General features: G+C 37.2%; 1 protein-coding gene and 1 long non-coding RNA gene across 2 annotated transcripts in view; one reads left to right on the forward strand and one right to left on the reverse strand.

Moving 5' to 3' along the window:
• LOC114486768 (uncharacterized) overlaps positions 1–8641 on the reverse strand; it is a 59284-nt gene extending 50643 nt beyond the window's left edge. Inside the window, exon 1 of the long non-coding RNA XR_008618134.1 lies at positions 8497–8641. This is a non-coding gene — a long non-coding RNA (uncharacterized lncRNA). The remainder of the gene's footprint in view (positions 1–8496) is intronic.
• LOC102982056 (palladin-like) overlaps positions 1–10932 on the forward strand; it is a 30348-nt gene extending 19416 nt beyond the window's left edge. The window contains exons 2-6 of the mRNA XM_055086784.1: positions 5439–5512; positions 5905–6022; positions 6704–6766; positions 8573–8714; positions 10009–10932. Coding sequence (XP_054942759.1) covers positions 5505–5512; positions 5905–6022; positions 6704–6766; positions 8573–8714; positions 10009–10058 — 381 coding nt within the window. The 5' untranslated portion in view covers positions 5439–5504 and the 3' untranslated portion in view covers positions 10059–10932. The remainder of the gene's footprint in view (positions 1–5438; positions 5513–5904; positions 6023–6703; positions 6767–8572; positions 8715–10008) is intronic.
• Positions 10933–14379: the final 3447 nt, after the last annotated feature.

Consider the following 14379-nt stretch of genomic DNA (forward strand, 5'->3'; position numbering starts at 1 on the left):
GGCTCGAACCCGTGTCCCCTGCATCGGCAGGCAGACTCTCAACCACTGCACCACCAGGGAAGCCCCTTTTTTGAATTTTTAAAAATATTTTTATTTATTTATTTGGCCATGCCAGGTCTTAGTTGCAGCATGCGGGATCTTCATTGCCGTATGTGTGGGATCTTCCTTGTGGCATGCGGGATCTTTATTTTTGGCATGCGGGATCTTTAGTTGCAGCATGCAGGATCTTTAGTTGTGGCATGCAGGATCTTTTAGTTGTGGCATGCGGAATCTTTAGTTGCAGCATGTGAACTCTTAGTTGCGGCATGTAGGATCTAGTTCCCTGACCAGGGATCGAACACAGGCCCCCTGCACTGGGAGCATGGAGTCTTAGCCACTGGACCACCATGGAAGTCCCTGCAATTCTGTGATCGGTTAACTTCACCTAAGATGGCTGGTGTGGTGAGAGGACTTACTTCCAAGGTTAGAAGAGGAGGACTCTTTCTTTTCTTTTTTTTTTAATTAATTTTTTCATTGGAGTATAGTTGATTTACAGTGTTGTATTAGTTTCTGCTTTATAGCAAAGTGAATCAGTTATACATATACATATATCCACTCTTTTTCAGATTCTATTCCCATATAGGTCATTACAGAGTACTGAATAGAGTTCCCTGTGCTGCACAGTAGGTTCTTATTAGTTATCTATTTTATATACAGTAGCGTGTAAAGGTAATCCTAATCTCCCAATTTATCCCTCCCCCACCTTTCCCCCTTGGTAACCATAAGTTTGTTTTCTACATCTGTGACTCAATTTCTGTTTTGCAAATAGGTTCATTTGTACCTTTTTCTAGATTCCACATATAAGTGATATCACATGATATCCGTCTGTCTGACTTAATTCATTCCGTATGACAATGTCTAGGTCTATTCATGTCGCTGCATGAATGAAATAATGGCATTATTTCATTCTTTTTATGGCTGAGTAATATTCCATAGTATATGGAATATACCACATCTTCTTTATCCATTTCTCCGTCAATGGACATTTAGGTTGATTCCATGTCCTGGCTGTTGTAAATAATGCTGCAATGAACACTGGGGTTCATGTATCCTTTCAAATTATGGTTTTCTCCAGATATATGCCCAGGAGTGGGATTGCTGGATCATATGGTAGCTCTATTTTTAGTTTTTTAAGGAATCTACATACTGTTCTCCATAGCAGTTGTACCAATTTACATTCCCACCAATGGGGTAGGAGGGTTCCCTTTTCTGGAAGAGGAGGAATCTTTCCATATCAACTGTTAATATTTGTGTGATGGGGTTGAGGGAAATGGCACAAACCAACACATACCTCCTAGGACAACTATTCACAGCATCTCCTTATGCAATAATCTATAAAATCAATCAGCTCCATGCCTACTATCTGGACTAGATATTTTGGGGATGGGAAACATACGAAAAGACCCCTGATCTTAAGGAACTTCCAGATGAAAGTATGCAATAGTAAATAATTAAAAACAGAAGTGTATTATAAGGAGTTCCCTGGTGGCCAAGTGGTTAGGATTCCAGGCTTTCACTGCCATGGCCCAGGTTCAATCCCTGGTTGGGAAACTGAGATACCGCAAGCTGCACAGTGCGGGCCCCCAAAAACAGGTGTATTATAAGGGTTGTAAGTTCACACGAGAAGAAAAATCAAAGACAGCTAGATTAGAAACCTCTGAGGAAAGGTGGAACTTCCTGGATCTACATATAACAATCACCATCACAATAATAATAGCAGCTAACATTTACTGAGTGATTGATTATGTGGCACAAATATGACTTAAGTGCTTTTGTAGCCTATCTCATTTAATCCTCAAAACAACCCTAGAAATAAACACTATTATTGTGCCTGTTTTACAGATTGGGAAATTGAGGCTTAGAGGGAAAGCTAATATACCTAATAAATCGCAAATCCAGGCAATCTGATCCCAGAGCATTCCATGCCATTGAATGGTTATGGAATGCTTTCCCCACACGAGATAAAGAGAAAAGCACAGTACTAGCACACCAGTTAGTGTTCCATGAATGTTACTTCGTTTTTCTACCCATCCCCCACCACTATTCACCAGCTAACTCCCATCCCCAGCTCACACACATACACACTTTGTCTTTTCCAATTTTAACATTCTTCAAAACCAAAGGTCCACCCTGGGCAGGAAGTTTTCCTATGCTGGTCAAGCTTCTGTCTCCTTTGAAGTCATAGCACTTATTTCCAACAGCCTGTGGGGTGATCACATGCTGTCTTGTGATGTCACTGGCACTATTTAATGTCTTATGACTTTAGTGTTTCTGATGTCTTATGGTTATTACTAAGATAGTACCTATATTATTATTATCATGCATCTTTTGCATTAGTGAGCTTTTCATATACTTTCATTGTACCAGCTAACTCTAAACTCTTTTGTGTTGCTCCTGGGGTCTTGGCATAGGAGACATCAGGAAGTATTCACTAATTCAAAAGTTTGAGGTGTTTGTGAAGTTTTCATTCATTACAAAAATGATCCAAGTCAAATAAATACAGCTAACACTTCATGGTTTGATTCTACTCTGTTTAGAGATCCCATAGTTATAAACTCTTTTTGTGCCCAATTTTGGACATAAAGGTAATCTGTGCATGTCTGCAATCCTTTTAGGTCACAGAACTAAAGCTATCTTCTTCTGAACTACCAAAGAAAAATTCTATCTGTTCTTTGAAAATTAAAAAACAACCAACTAACCCTTTTTAAAAAAGCAGTTCCAGTTCACAGATTTATTTTTTTAATATTTATTTATTTATTTATTTTGGCTGTTGCCGAGTCTTAGTTGCGGCACACGGGATCTTCATTGCGGCATGCAGGATCTAGTTCTCCGACCAGGGATCGAACCCAGGCTCCCCGCATTGGGAGCGTGGAGTCTTACCCACTGGACCACCAGGGAAGTCCCCACAGATTTATTTTAATCTTACAAATGTATTATAAAATACTGTATGCTTAAAAAGGAGTAAACATAATATATAGGTAACATTTAAATAATAATAAAATGTACATTCTGTAGCCATTATCCATCACAGGAAATAAAACATGAAATAGTAAATCTTTTATATCACCAAAATTTTAGTCTAAAGCAAACTAAGTCCAAAATGGTTATAAGGGGACTTCCCTGGTGGTCCAGTGGTTAAGACTCCATGCTTCCAATGCAGGGGGCACGGGTTCAATCCCTGGTCAGGGAACTAAGATCCCACATGCCACGCAGTACGGCCAATAAATAAATAAATAAATAAATAAATAAATGTTTTAAATGGTTATAAAGCTTCAAGATGATAAAGGGGTTTTTAAAGACTAAAAAAAGACACCAACTATTACAGGATTATACATTGAGATTAGAAGGAGATTAGATAAATCTAGTCGCAATGACAGTATCAAATACAAGACTTTTTAAGTTGGAACTACTTTATTTTCATTGACTACATAGCCTGGATTTTTGGAATAGTTACAATTTCATTCCATTTCCATAAACCAATTGCTTTCTGGAAATTACAATATTCTGTTATTCAAACTAGTCTACATCTGCCAAGCTACCTCTTCTATCTGGAAGTAAAAGTTCTTTGTGGGGTCATGTGATCTAAATGTTGGTTTCGGTAAATAAATCAGCATAGATAAAATGAAAAAAAAAAAAATCAGGTTACAGATTTAGGAAATCCTGACTCTAGTCTCTGCTGAATTATTGGCTTTCATGAAGTGAGCACTAGACTTTCAAGTAGCTAATACAGAAGGAAATACAACCAATATTAAGATCCACAGTATCTATGAGGAAAAACGAAACCAGTAGCACAGGAGAAGCCCAATTATTCCTGATTCTAAGAACGCAGATATATTTCTCTATTAAAGCCTCAAAGAGATAATATGAACATTGACATCCCTTCCTTATAGTAAGCACAGCAATGGGTTTCAATGGGTTTCTTTTTTTTTAATTGAGTTATAGGTGATGTAGAATATTATATAAGTTATAGGTGTATAATATAGTGACTCACAATTTTTAAATGTTATACTCCATTTATATTATTGTAAAACACTGGCTATATTCCCTGTATTGTACAATATATACTTATAGTTTATTTTATACATAATAGTTTGTATCTCTTAATCCCCTATTCCTATATTGCCCCTCCCCCCTTCCTCTCCTCACTGGTAACCACTAGTTTGTTCTCTATATCTGTGAGTTTGCTTCTTTTTTGTTATATTCACTAGTTTGTTGCAATTTTTAAATTCCACATATAAGTGATATCATACAGTATTTGTCTTTCTCTGACTTATTTCACTTAGCATAATATCCTCCAAGTCCATCCATGTTGTTGCAAATGGCAAAATTTCATTCCTTTTTATGGCTGAGTAGTATTCCATATATATATATATATATATATATATATATATATATATATATATATATATATATATATATATACACACACACACCATATCTTCATTATCCATTCATCTATTATGGACACTTTGGTTGCTTCCATATCTTGGTAACTATAAATAATGCTGCTGTGAACACTGGGTTGCATGTATCTTTTCGAATTAGTGTTTTTGTTTTTTCCAAATACATATCCAGCAGTGGAATTCCTGGGTCATATGGTAGCTCTATTTTTAGTTTTTTGAGGAATTTCCATACTATTTTCCATAGTGTCTGCACCAATTCATATTTCCACCAACAGGGTATAAAGGTTTCCTTTTCTCCACATCCTTGCCAACATTTGTTGTTTGTGTTCTTTTTGATGATAGCCATTCTGACAGGTATGAGGTGATAGCTCATTGTGGTTTTGATTTGCATTTCCCTGATGATTAGCAATGTTGAGCATCTTTTCATATGTCTGTTGGCCATCTGCGTTTCCTCTTTGGAAAAGTATCTATTCAGATCTTCTGCCCATTTTTTAATCAAGTTGTTTTTTTGATGTTGAGTTGTATGAGCTGTTTATATATTTTGGATATTAACCCCTTATCGGTCATATCATTTGCAAATATTTTCTCCCATTCAGTAGGTTGTCTTTTCGTTTCATCAACGGTCTCCTGGGCTGTGCAAAAGCTTTTAAGTTTAATTAGGTTCAATGGATTTCTTATAACAAATATGCTGAAGACTTGAAATCAAAATGCAAATTCAGAGACACTAACATATGCCCTCTGAAACGATGTTTTTGGGAAATAATTCAGCACTTCTTTTGGGTGCAAGCATCATAACTCCATAAAGGTAAACATCTGGAATTTTTACACTGCAAACATTAAAGAAGTTCCATCCTTAGTCAAGAATTCAGATGTTCTGGATTGATCTGCCGTTTGTAATTAATTTGCTGGTCCTAGTGTGAATACAATATACTTGAGCTAAATTTCATTAAATTTCCATCAGATTTAGATAAAATTTCATTTTTCTCTTTCTTTTAGGTTAAGTACCCAGAGAAGTAAGAAAACATTTTCTCTCTGGGATTATGCTTGGAATATGCAACAGAAATGTCAGAGTAAGTACAAAATGTGAATGTGCATATGTTGCATATGAATATAGGGAGAATTCTACTTTTAAAAAAATATACCAATTATCAATTTCCCGAAGTGCAAAGTGATTATTTGCTTTATAAGTTATTTCTTCTGCACAATTTAAATGTTTAGTGACAGCCCACTGATTACGGGACTAAGACAAAGGAAACTTAAAGCAAAACTACCAGGAGGCATAATCCACTAATATTGGCTCAAAAACAAAAATTACTTGAATTATTATGCAAATCAAAAGAAAAATAAGGACTAAAGGTAAAAAATGTCAAACATTCAAATGTATTTTCAGTGAGGCACTTCTATCAAAGCCACCTCTAATCTTTCTTTAACTGGATTGTGTTTGGTTTTGTTTCCCCCACAGGATAAAGAAGAAAACCACTAGAGTTTCTCTGACCATCAGTTCCCCTGTTAATGAAACCTCCAATATCAGATCAAGTTATTCTACCTTAGTTCAACCACTGTGTATTGACCCCCAGAGGGTAGGTTCAGTTTTAAAAGCTTTCTGAGGGGTTCCGGTAATGGAGACACAGGCCCAGAGAGGAAGGAATCAATGCAACTTTCTTGAAAAGCACACATAGGGAGAGCCTCCAGCTGCATGACCTCAGAAAGAACAAGAAAGAAATCTATGGGTCTCAGAAATAACTCCACAGTAGTTCTGTGGGTTTGCCATTTGTCTGTGTGCCAGACCATAAGGGACAGTTGGTTTCTAGGAGCTCAGTCCCATAATAGAATATTCCAACTATCCAAGGAATGAATTCCCTTTTAATTAAAAAAAGGGGGAAATGCTTTTTCAAAAATCTAAAAGATACAACAAGAACAACTGTATGGAGAAAGAAAATAATCTAGTCAGTAAAATTTAGAAGTTATTTAAACCTTTAATACACAGTCTCTAAATACTCATTTCTCAAATGTAATCTCCCAGTGTTGTATTTCACCATCTCAGCTAATGGAATGCTGGAGGAGGGAGAAAAAAAAGGGTGGCATTGGAGCAGACATCCAAACTGACATTTAAATTAGAAGCATCATTCTTTTCAGAAAGTAAACTTAGGGTGTGGTCGGTAACAGCTAAAAATGATCCAATTAGTCCATGCCCACCATGCACCTAGGTTTTGGGGCCCTGAAAATATGGATGATAGTGTCTCTTCTATTTCTTAAACCAGATGCAGAGTCCCTGCAGCAGCCTGTCGGGATCCACTTGTGTAGTAGCCCCTGTGTTTACCAAGGTAACCTATCCACACTGCATGATGCAGTTTGGATTTTATAGATAAATTGTGGGGATTATCAAAGGTGAAAGAAGAAGGAAAGAAAACTAGAAAAGGACCTCAGAGATTATAATTATTTTATATATGAGAAAACTGAGTCCCAGAAAGCATGAAATTATTGTTCAGTGTCACAGAGCAACTCATGGTTTATCCTACGCTCTTTAGATTTTTGCTCTGTGTCAATCCTCCAGCTCTGGAAGGAAATGCTTAGACTGTCCTTTCCAAGCAGACAATGCTCTGCCTGTCAAGATTCATCAGATTCTCTTAACTGGCCATAAGATGCCCTTCTGAAGTAGTCAACAAGCAAAGCCATATTTACTTCCTGCTTGGGTCACAGTCAGAGATCAGGATTGAGAAGCCTCCTCTGTCACTCACTGGAAACAGCAGGATTCAATCAGTTAGGTCAAACCAAGCTAAGGTTGATATCTTCTCTGGGCTCTCTGTTCCAAACCTAACAGAACTGGAACTATTGCCATTGCTGGCCCAAGGTATGAGAAGCATAGCAGGGACTTAACCAGATACAGGATGGGTGACACAAAAAACAATGTCATTAAGAGTAAGGAGCACTACTATCAATTCTGGAAGCCCACTTTCAGCAGATGCCATCAGGCACAAGCGTCTATTATTTCCACAAGTCTCCTGCTGCATTCCTTCCCTGTAATATGCAGCCCTGGGCATCAGGCTCAAGGGCGGGGTTGGTGGTCATTATGTCTTAACTAGGTCTCACCTGATAGAAGGGCCTCTGATCCTCTCTCTCTCTGATCTGAGGGCCAAGTTATAATCTGAAATGTAATTCTAGATTCTAGAGGACCCTGGAGCTGAGAATAGGAGAGGACAGAGATTAGGATTTAAATTTAAGGGGTAAATTTACAACAAATGCCACTCGTTCATATGCATTATGAGACTATACTAGCTATTGTTAATAAACACTTCTTATATATATATAACTCTTCATTCTTTTTTTTTTTTTTTTTTTTGTGGTACGCGGGCCTCTCACTGTTGTGGCCTCTCCCGTTGCGGAGCACAGGCTCCCGGACGCGCAGGCTCAGCAGCCATGGCTCACGGGCCCAGCCGCTCCGCGGCATGTGGGATCCTCCCGGACCGGGGCACGAACCCGCGTCCCCTGCATCGGCAGGTGGACTCTCAACCACTGCGCCACCAGGGAAGCCCACTCTTCATTCTTTAAAGAAAGTTTTCAGATTATTTCTCTGAAATGAGCCTCAAAACCTCAAGTAGGCTGAGCATTTTACTAGCCCTATTTCACAGACAAAGAACATGAGTTCTACAAAGGTTAAGAGTCTTCCAAGTTCCTATGATGAGCTTCAACCAGCTAGTGGCAAAGTTGTGATTTTGGCCCAATTCCTCTAAGTCATGATTCAGAATCCTTAACAAATTACACTACTGCCCATGCTGCTTGACCAATAATAAAGATTAAATCTGTGACTTCATAGGTACTCATAAAATAACACAACAAAGTGAAGACTATTCAAGTAATTGGTTTTCTATCTTGAAAAATGGCTCTTGGGGAAGTGAAGAGCCAGCTTTCTCATTAAACTCCATGAAACTGAGATAAAAACTTATACCTGACTGTAAAGCACACTATAAAGCACAAAAGATGCCCAGCAAGCTCCTTATTTTGATTAAGGTACAGTCAGTTGTCAATAATTATGATGAAAAGCATGCACACTTACTGTAATTGGCACCCCAAATCATTGTATATGGTGAAACAGTTTCTTCCATTCTGTGAATTCTGTGTTTATTCTTCAGCATCTTCAAGACATCTCTACAACCAGAGGTCAGTGTGTCGTGTTTGAATGCCGAGTCCAGGCCACAGCCACAGTTCAAGTTCACTGGTACAGAGAGAAAGAGCAGATAGCAGACTCAGATGACTTCCGAATTCTGAGAAAAAGTACAGTGATAAGCTTTTGAATTTATTTTTCATTCTGATTAACCTTGAAATCTAATTCATGTTTTAATGTTTAATAGCTGATTTGTTACAGGCTCAAAGATTGCTACTGCTAAACAATTACTTCAAATCCAAATGATTCCTCAACATAAACAACCAAAAAAGAAAACAAAACAAAACAACTGTTTTGTTCTGATTAAACAATAGTTTTAATAGCTGTAAAAAGACTAGTTTGTTTTCAGAAATTAACCTTATCTTCCTAAACAGTTCTTGGTATACAAACAAGAAAAAAATGTGAGAATAAACATATTTTTTAAAGAGCAAAACAAATGAAAACTGGTGCATAACTTTCTAAATACTTTATTGTGTAAGTTTCCTACCAAATAATTAATTTAGGGAAGGGTAACAAGTATGACGATCTGCCTCATGCTAAACACTGAGTTTATACTTTATGTACAATTTCTCATTTAATACTCACATCAATATTTTGAGGTATGCGTTATCATCTGCATTTTATAAGCAAGAAAACTGAAATAAGAAATGTTAAACACCTTGCTGAAGGTCACAAAGCTAGTAAATGCTGCAGCCAAGGTTCAACTCAAGGTATTTCTTGCATCAAGTGAAGAAAATATACTCACTTAAATATTAATTCAAAACAAGTGAACATTTGCACATCACATTTAGGAAGAAACACCTCTATTACACAACATGGTATTTCTCTTAAAATAACATTTATTGCATTTTCTGAAACTAAAGTAATACATATTATAATAAATCTAGAAAAATATAAAGTGTACAAGAAATTTAAAGTTACATTCTTACCACCCAGAGAAAACTATTAACATTTTGTGTAGTGTTCTACTGTGATACTACAGTATTTTTATAATGTAAATATTCAACTTTATTTTAATTAGAAAGAGTAAAAGAAAAGGATTTTCTCGGGAGAAAAAGGCCACCTCAGGATTAGTGTTTCAGCAACAGTTCACATCCAGAGAAGAGATATATCTGGTCTTACTTCCTATTAGAAATGAAGAACTAAGGCCCAGAGAAGTAAAGTAATTTTCACAAAGTCACAGAGCAATCTAGTGGTAGAACACAGCTAAAATAGTTTTTTTTTCTAGCCCCTTGCCAAGTGTTCATTCCATTATGCACCTTTTCTCAGTTTCTAGAGAATTTACAGCCTGTGACTCAAGATTTCAGTCAACGTTGTATTTGCTTCAAGTTATTTCACACATGGCCCCTTCTCCCAACTAAACTGTCATCATTTAAATTCTCTCTCTATTCTTTTATTTTTCAGAAGCTTGTTTATCATCCATTCCTGGTAAGTACAATTTTTCAACATCTTGAAAATAAATAATTAAACCAAATTTAGCATCAGAAGACTTTGTCTCCTAAGCCACTTTTGCCTTCAGGAGCAGTTTTGAGGCTACCCTATGCCAACTCTTGAACTGCTACAACAGAAGAAGCAAGATAACTGGGATTTATCAGTGTATTTATTCGTTTATTCATTCATTCAACATGTATTTACTAGACACAGGCTATGGCCAGGTTCCATTCTTCACACTGAGGAGTCCCTGCCCTCACAGGGCACCAATTCTTCCTCTAATTCCATTTGGCATATTATTTGTGCCTCATGAGCAACATACAGAGGCAGTAAGGAGGTGTCCTGACATCATATATCCAAATTGTTGACTGTCTAAGAAGTATGTGTGGTGCCCATCACACAGTGGCCATCACTGTCTAACTACCATGGCAATAATAATCTTTAGGTCAGTTCAGAAAGTCTTTCTATAGGACCTTTATGCCAAGCACTAAAGCTACAGAAATCTAGAATTCAAGAGATAAAAGTATAATCCCTGCTTTTAAGAAACTCATAGTCTAGTAGAGAAAACAGATGTGTCTAAGAAGTAGGTGTTAGGGACCATGCTGGGATTATTTTAGGTTGTATTTTTAAGATTTATCTTCATGAGCCCACTCAAAGACACAAAAACTAATCAGATGGATTTTTTTAAATCTTAGGAATACAATATTTATTCCCAGTACCTACTCTCCCTGACATCCTCTCACACTGTTTGTTAATTTGAGGGATCCAAATACTCTGGTCAAGTTGACTCTCTCTCCTTTCCAGAGGAAGTGTGCACCTTAATTATCGCAGAAGCATTTCCTGAAGATTCTGGGGAATTCAAGTGCATTGCAGAAAATGAGGCTGGGACTGTAGTCTCCACAGCAAGACTCTTTGTTTCTCCAGGTAACTCCTCTGGATCACCCTGCTCAAATTCAGCCCTGAGCCAAGAGGAAGATTCTGTTTCTATCTGAACTGGTGACTAATTATATTTTTCAGAAGGAAAAGAAGTGGAAAAATCAGAGAGTTCTCCAAAGTCACCCATGAGGAAATTTTCTCCAAAACTGGCCTCCTTTCCCTGGAGCAGTGACAGCTACACAAAGGGCAAAAATCCAGACAGTACTCCAATAAACCTTATGCCAACTATTCCTGAAACAGCCAGTCACAATGAACATGAGATCCAGGTTCCAAAGGAGGATTTCTGTACCATCAATGAAAATTCCTCTGAGCTACAACCACAATGGTAAGGGCAGACAGACCTAACATTCACTCATTCAACAAATGTTCTTGGGTCTATATATAGAACAGTGAACATGACAAAGCTCCTGCCCTCAGTGAGCTTGCATTCTGAAATGACTCACTTTACCTGTGTCATTTCTCCCTTGCCCTCCATCATGCATTTCACCACGGCCGAAATAGTAAGTCATGTGATTAGATCCACATTTAAGGGTTTGGTATAGAATCTTATCAAAAAAAAAAAAAAAAAAAAACCACCAACAATACTGAAATGGCAAAAGATTTTGAAGAATGGGCTCTTTTCCCAAAACAGAATTCAATGTCCTATCTCAATACAAATTGGTAAAACATTTTGTGATACAGGTCTCTTCACGGTTAGTCTTAGAATACAGACACAATTGTCCTTGCATTTAGAGGACAAATTGTAAATGGAAAGATAATTCAGTAAGTGAATTTGCCAACCAGGCTATGTTTAAAAACAACATAATCCACCACCATTCCCAGACCCCAAAGACAAACCTCAAACGAAAATACTGATTTTTTAAAAACCTAAAAATTGATATTTGGAGACTCCAAGTCATTGGAGGGACTTCCCTGGTGGTCTATTGGCTAAGACTCTGCACTCCCAATGCAGGGGGCCCGGGTTCAATCCGTGGTCAGGGAACTAGGTCCCACATGCCGCAACTAAAGATTCCACATGCCACAACTAAAAGATTCCCGCATGCCGCAAGTAAAAGATACCGCGTGCCGCAACTAAGACCCGGCGCTGCCAAATAAACAAACAAACAAATAAATAAACATTTCTTTTTTTTTAAGTTATTGGAGACTAACAGACCTGGAACAGTGTGTGACGTACATAGTAGGAATTCAATAAATAGTAGCCATTAATTCAAAGCATTGTTTTTTTATCGAGATCAGTGTTATCTCCAATAACAGCCTATGACTGTGATTTCTCATTTGGTCTCCTGGAATCCCTTTATAGGATCACTAGTCACCTGGGAAGTAGCTACCCCTATAAATAAAGATTCCTCATGAGATCAAGGAAGAATGGGTGTGTGGAAAAATAAATAAGACTGCAATTTATTGAACAAACATCTATTAAGCACACTGTATGTGTTTTGTCAGTTTCTGTGCCTTGGTAAAATAGCCAATACTCATATCCAAAATTTTTCTCCATGAGTACCTGTGTTTATCAGTGAGCCTTTAGGACTTAAAAAGGCCTTGAATTTATAATATAATGTCTTTCATATGAGACTACTATCTTTTTCATTAATAAAATCATTTGTGGGGACAATTATCAGGCAAAAGTTCCATGAACGTTAACAAGTTTTTACTGAATGTCCACCATGAGCTACATTGTCCTAGACAAGATAAATAAGCAATAAAGAATCCCTCCCTCAGAAAAAAAACATAACCTAGTTGAGGAGATACATTATAACACATAACAGTCCACTGTATGATTTCCTGTTTCATTTGAGTCTCTCAGCAACCCTGATTTAGGTTAGTAAAACTGATACTATCTTTGTTTTTTCAGTTAATTATTAAAGCTCAGAGAGTTGAAGCAACTTGTCTAAGGTTACACAGCAAGTATGTAGTAGAGTGGGCACTCACACCCAGGTCTCCAAAATAGATAATAAAAAGGTTAATGTGTCTAGAAAGCTGTAGAAGATCAACCAAATTAATGTTATCATTTTTACTGTTTGACTCCAAACCCAGTGTCCATTATTATTTCTTGCTTGAGAAGAATAAGATTGAGTCAACTGCTACAATGGGACTCCCTTTTGCTATAGGTCCTTGCAGAACTTCAGTAATCATAGTGATTAATGCATAATCTGAAAATGAATAAAACATTCTTCATTTTTTAGTCCTTTCATCTTCAATATGACATTTTCCTTCTCAGTTGAGACAGCAGAAATTAGCCTCATCACACACATCTGACCTCTGATTTTAGAAGCAGCTCACAGCACCATTTTTACAATCGCATATATACTTCACATTTTAAAAAACAACAAGGGATGAATGAGTGACAGTTAAACAGCTACCCTTCCACTGATGATGAGACAAGAAGGAATTCCCTGGACATGCAGCAAGAAACGTTTCAGTAGGAAACATGTGAGATAGTAGGGAGTTACCTACATCTTGTGAGGCATTAGAATGATTTACCAGAGGCCCTTACTGATAATTTAGAGATAGAAATGGAAAAGGCTGTCTCTGGGAGGCAGGCTGGAATATGGTCCACCCACCTGACATCTTAATATCTCATTCAGTTTTAGGATGATTTTTCTCAAATAAGCAACTAAACCATTCAAATAGCCATATTTGTGAGAAAACATAAAGCACCACTCAAAAAAGCAAACCAAATATTAAAAAGTAGAAAAACAGATTCATGGTAAATTACTGAATACAGACTCAACTTTCGAGAATGGTGTTACAAGGGATCTTACTTACCTTTCCTAAACTATCCCTTGATCCCCTAATTGTAGCAAGAACCTTAGCCTAGATGTACCATGGAGCTACCGCACTGTAACAAACGTTGTACCTTACAAAGGTCTAGGGAAAAGAAGAGGCAAAGCTTAAAGGATAAAGAGTAAATAAAACTAAAATTCTTCCTCAACTATGGAACATTTAGAATCTGCCCTAGGCAAAATTGGGGATTTCAGTTTGTCCTGAGCATCTTCCCTACTTGGCTGGTAGGGTATATCTCAATCAAACCCTGTTCTTGGGAAGAACTAAGTATCAGTCACATACACCACATTTAAAGTGCTCAGAATAGGGCCATACTCAAAGTAAATGCTATATGTATAAGTTATTCTTGTTATTTTTATTGTCACTTGCACTTACATTTTAAGTCTCTCTAATTTAGATTGAAAGGCTTTGTCCCTATTAATGGAACCTGAAATATCAGTGAGCAGATGTGGAGAAATATTTTGGGTGATTCCTGAAATAAGACTTTATAAGCGAACGCCTACTCAACAAGTCTAGTATGCTTTTTCTACTAAGTAACGGCTGTGTGCCCAGGTGGCAGTTATCAAACTTTCTCTGAACACCAAAGGAAGGTACACCTACATGGTCAGCTGTGAAGAATTTTAA

The sequence above is a fragment of the Physeter macrocephalus genome, chromosome 8 (assembly GCF_002837175.3).
Source record: "Physeter macrocephalus isolate SW-GA chromosome 8, ASM283717v5, whole genome shotgun sequence".
Lineage (NCBI taxonomy): Eukaryota > Metazoa > Chordata > Mammalia > Artiodactyla > Physeteridae > Physeter > Physeter macrocephalus.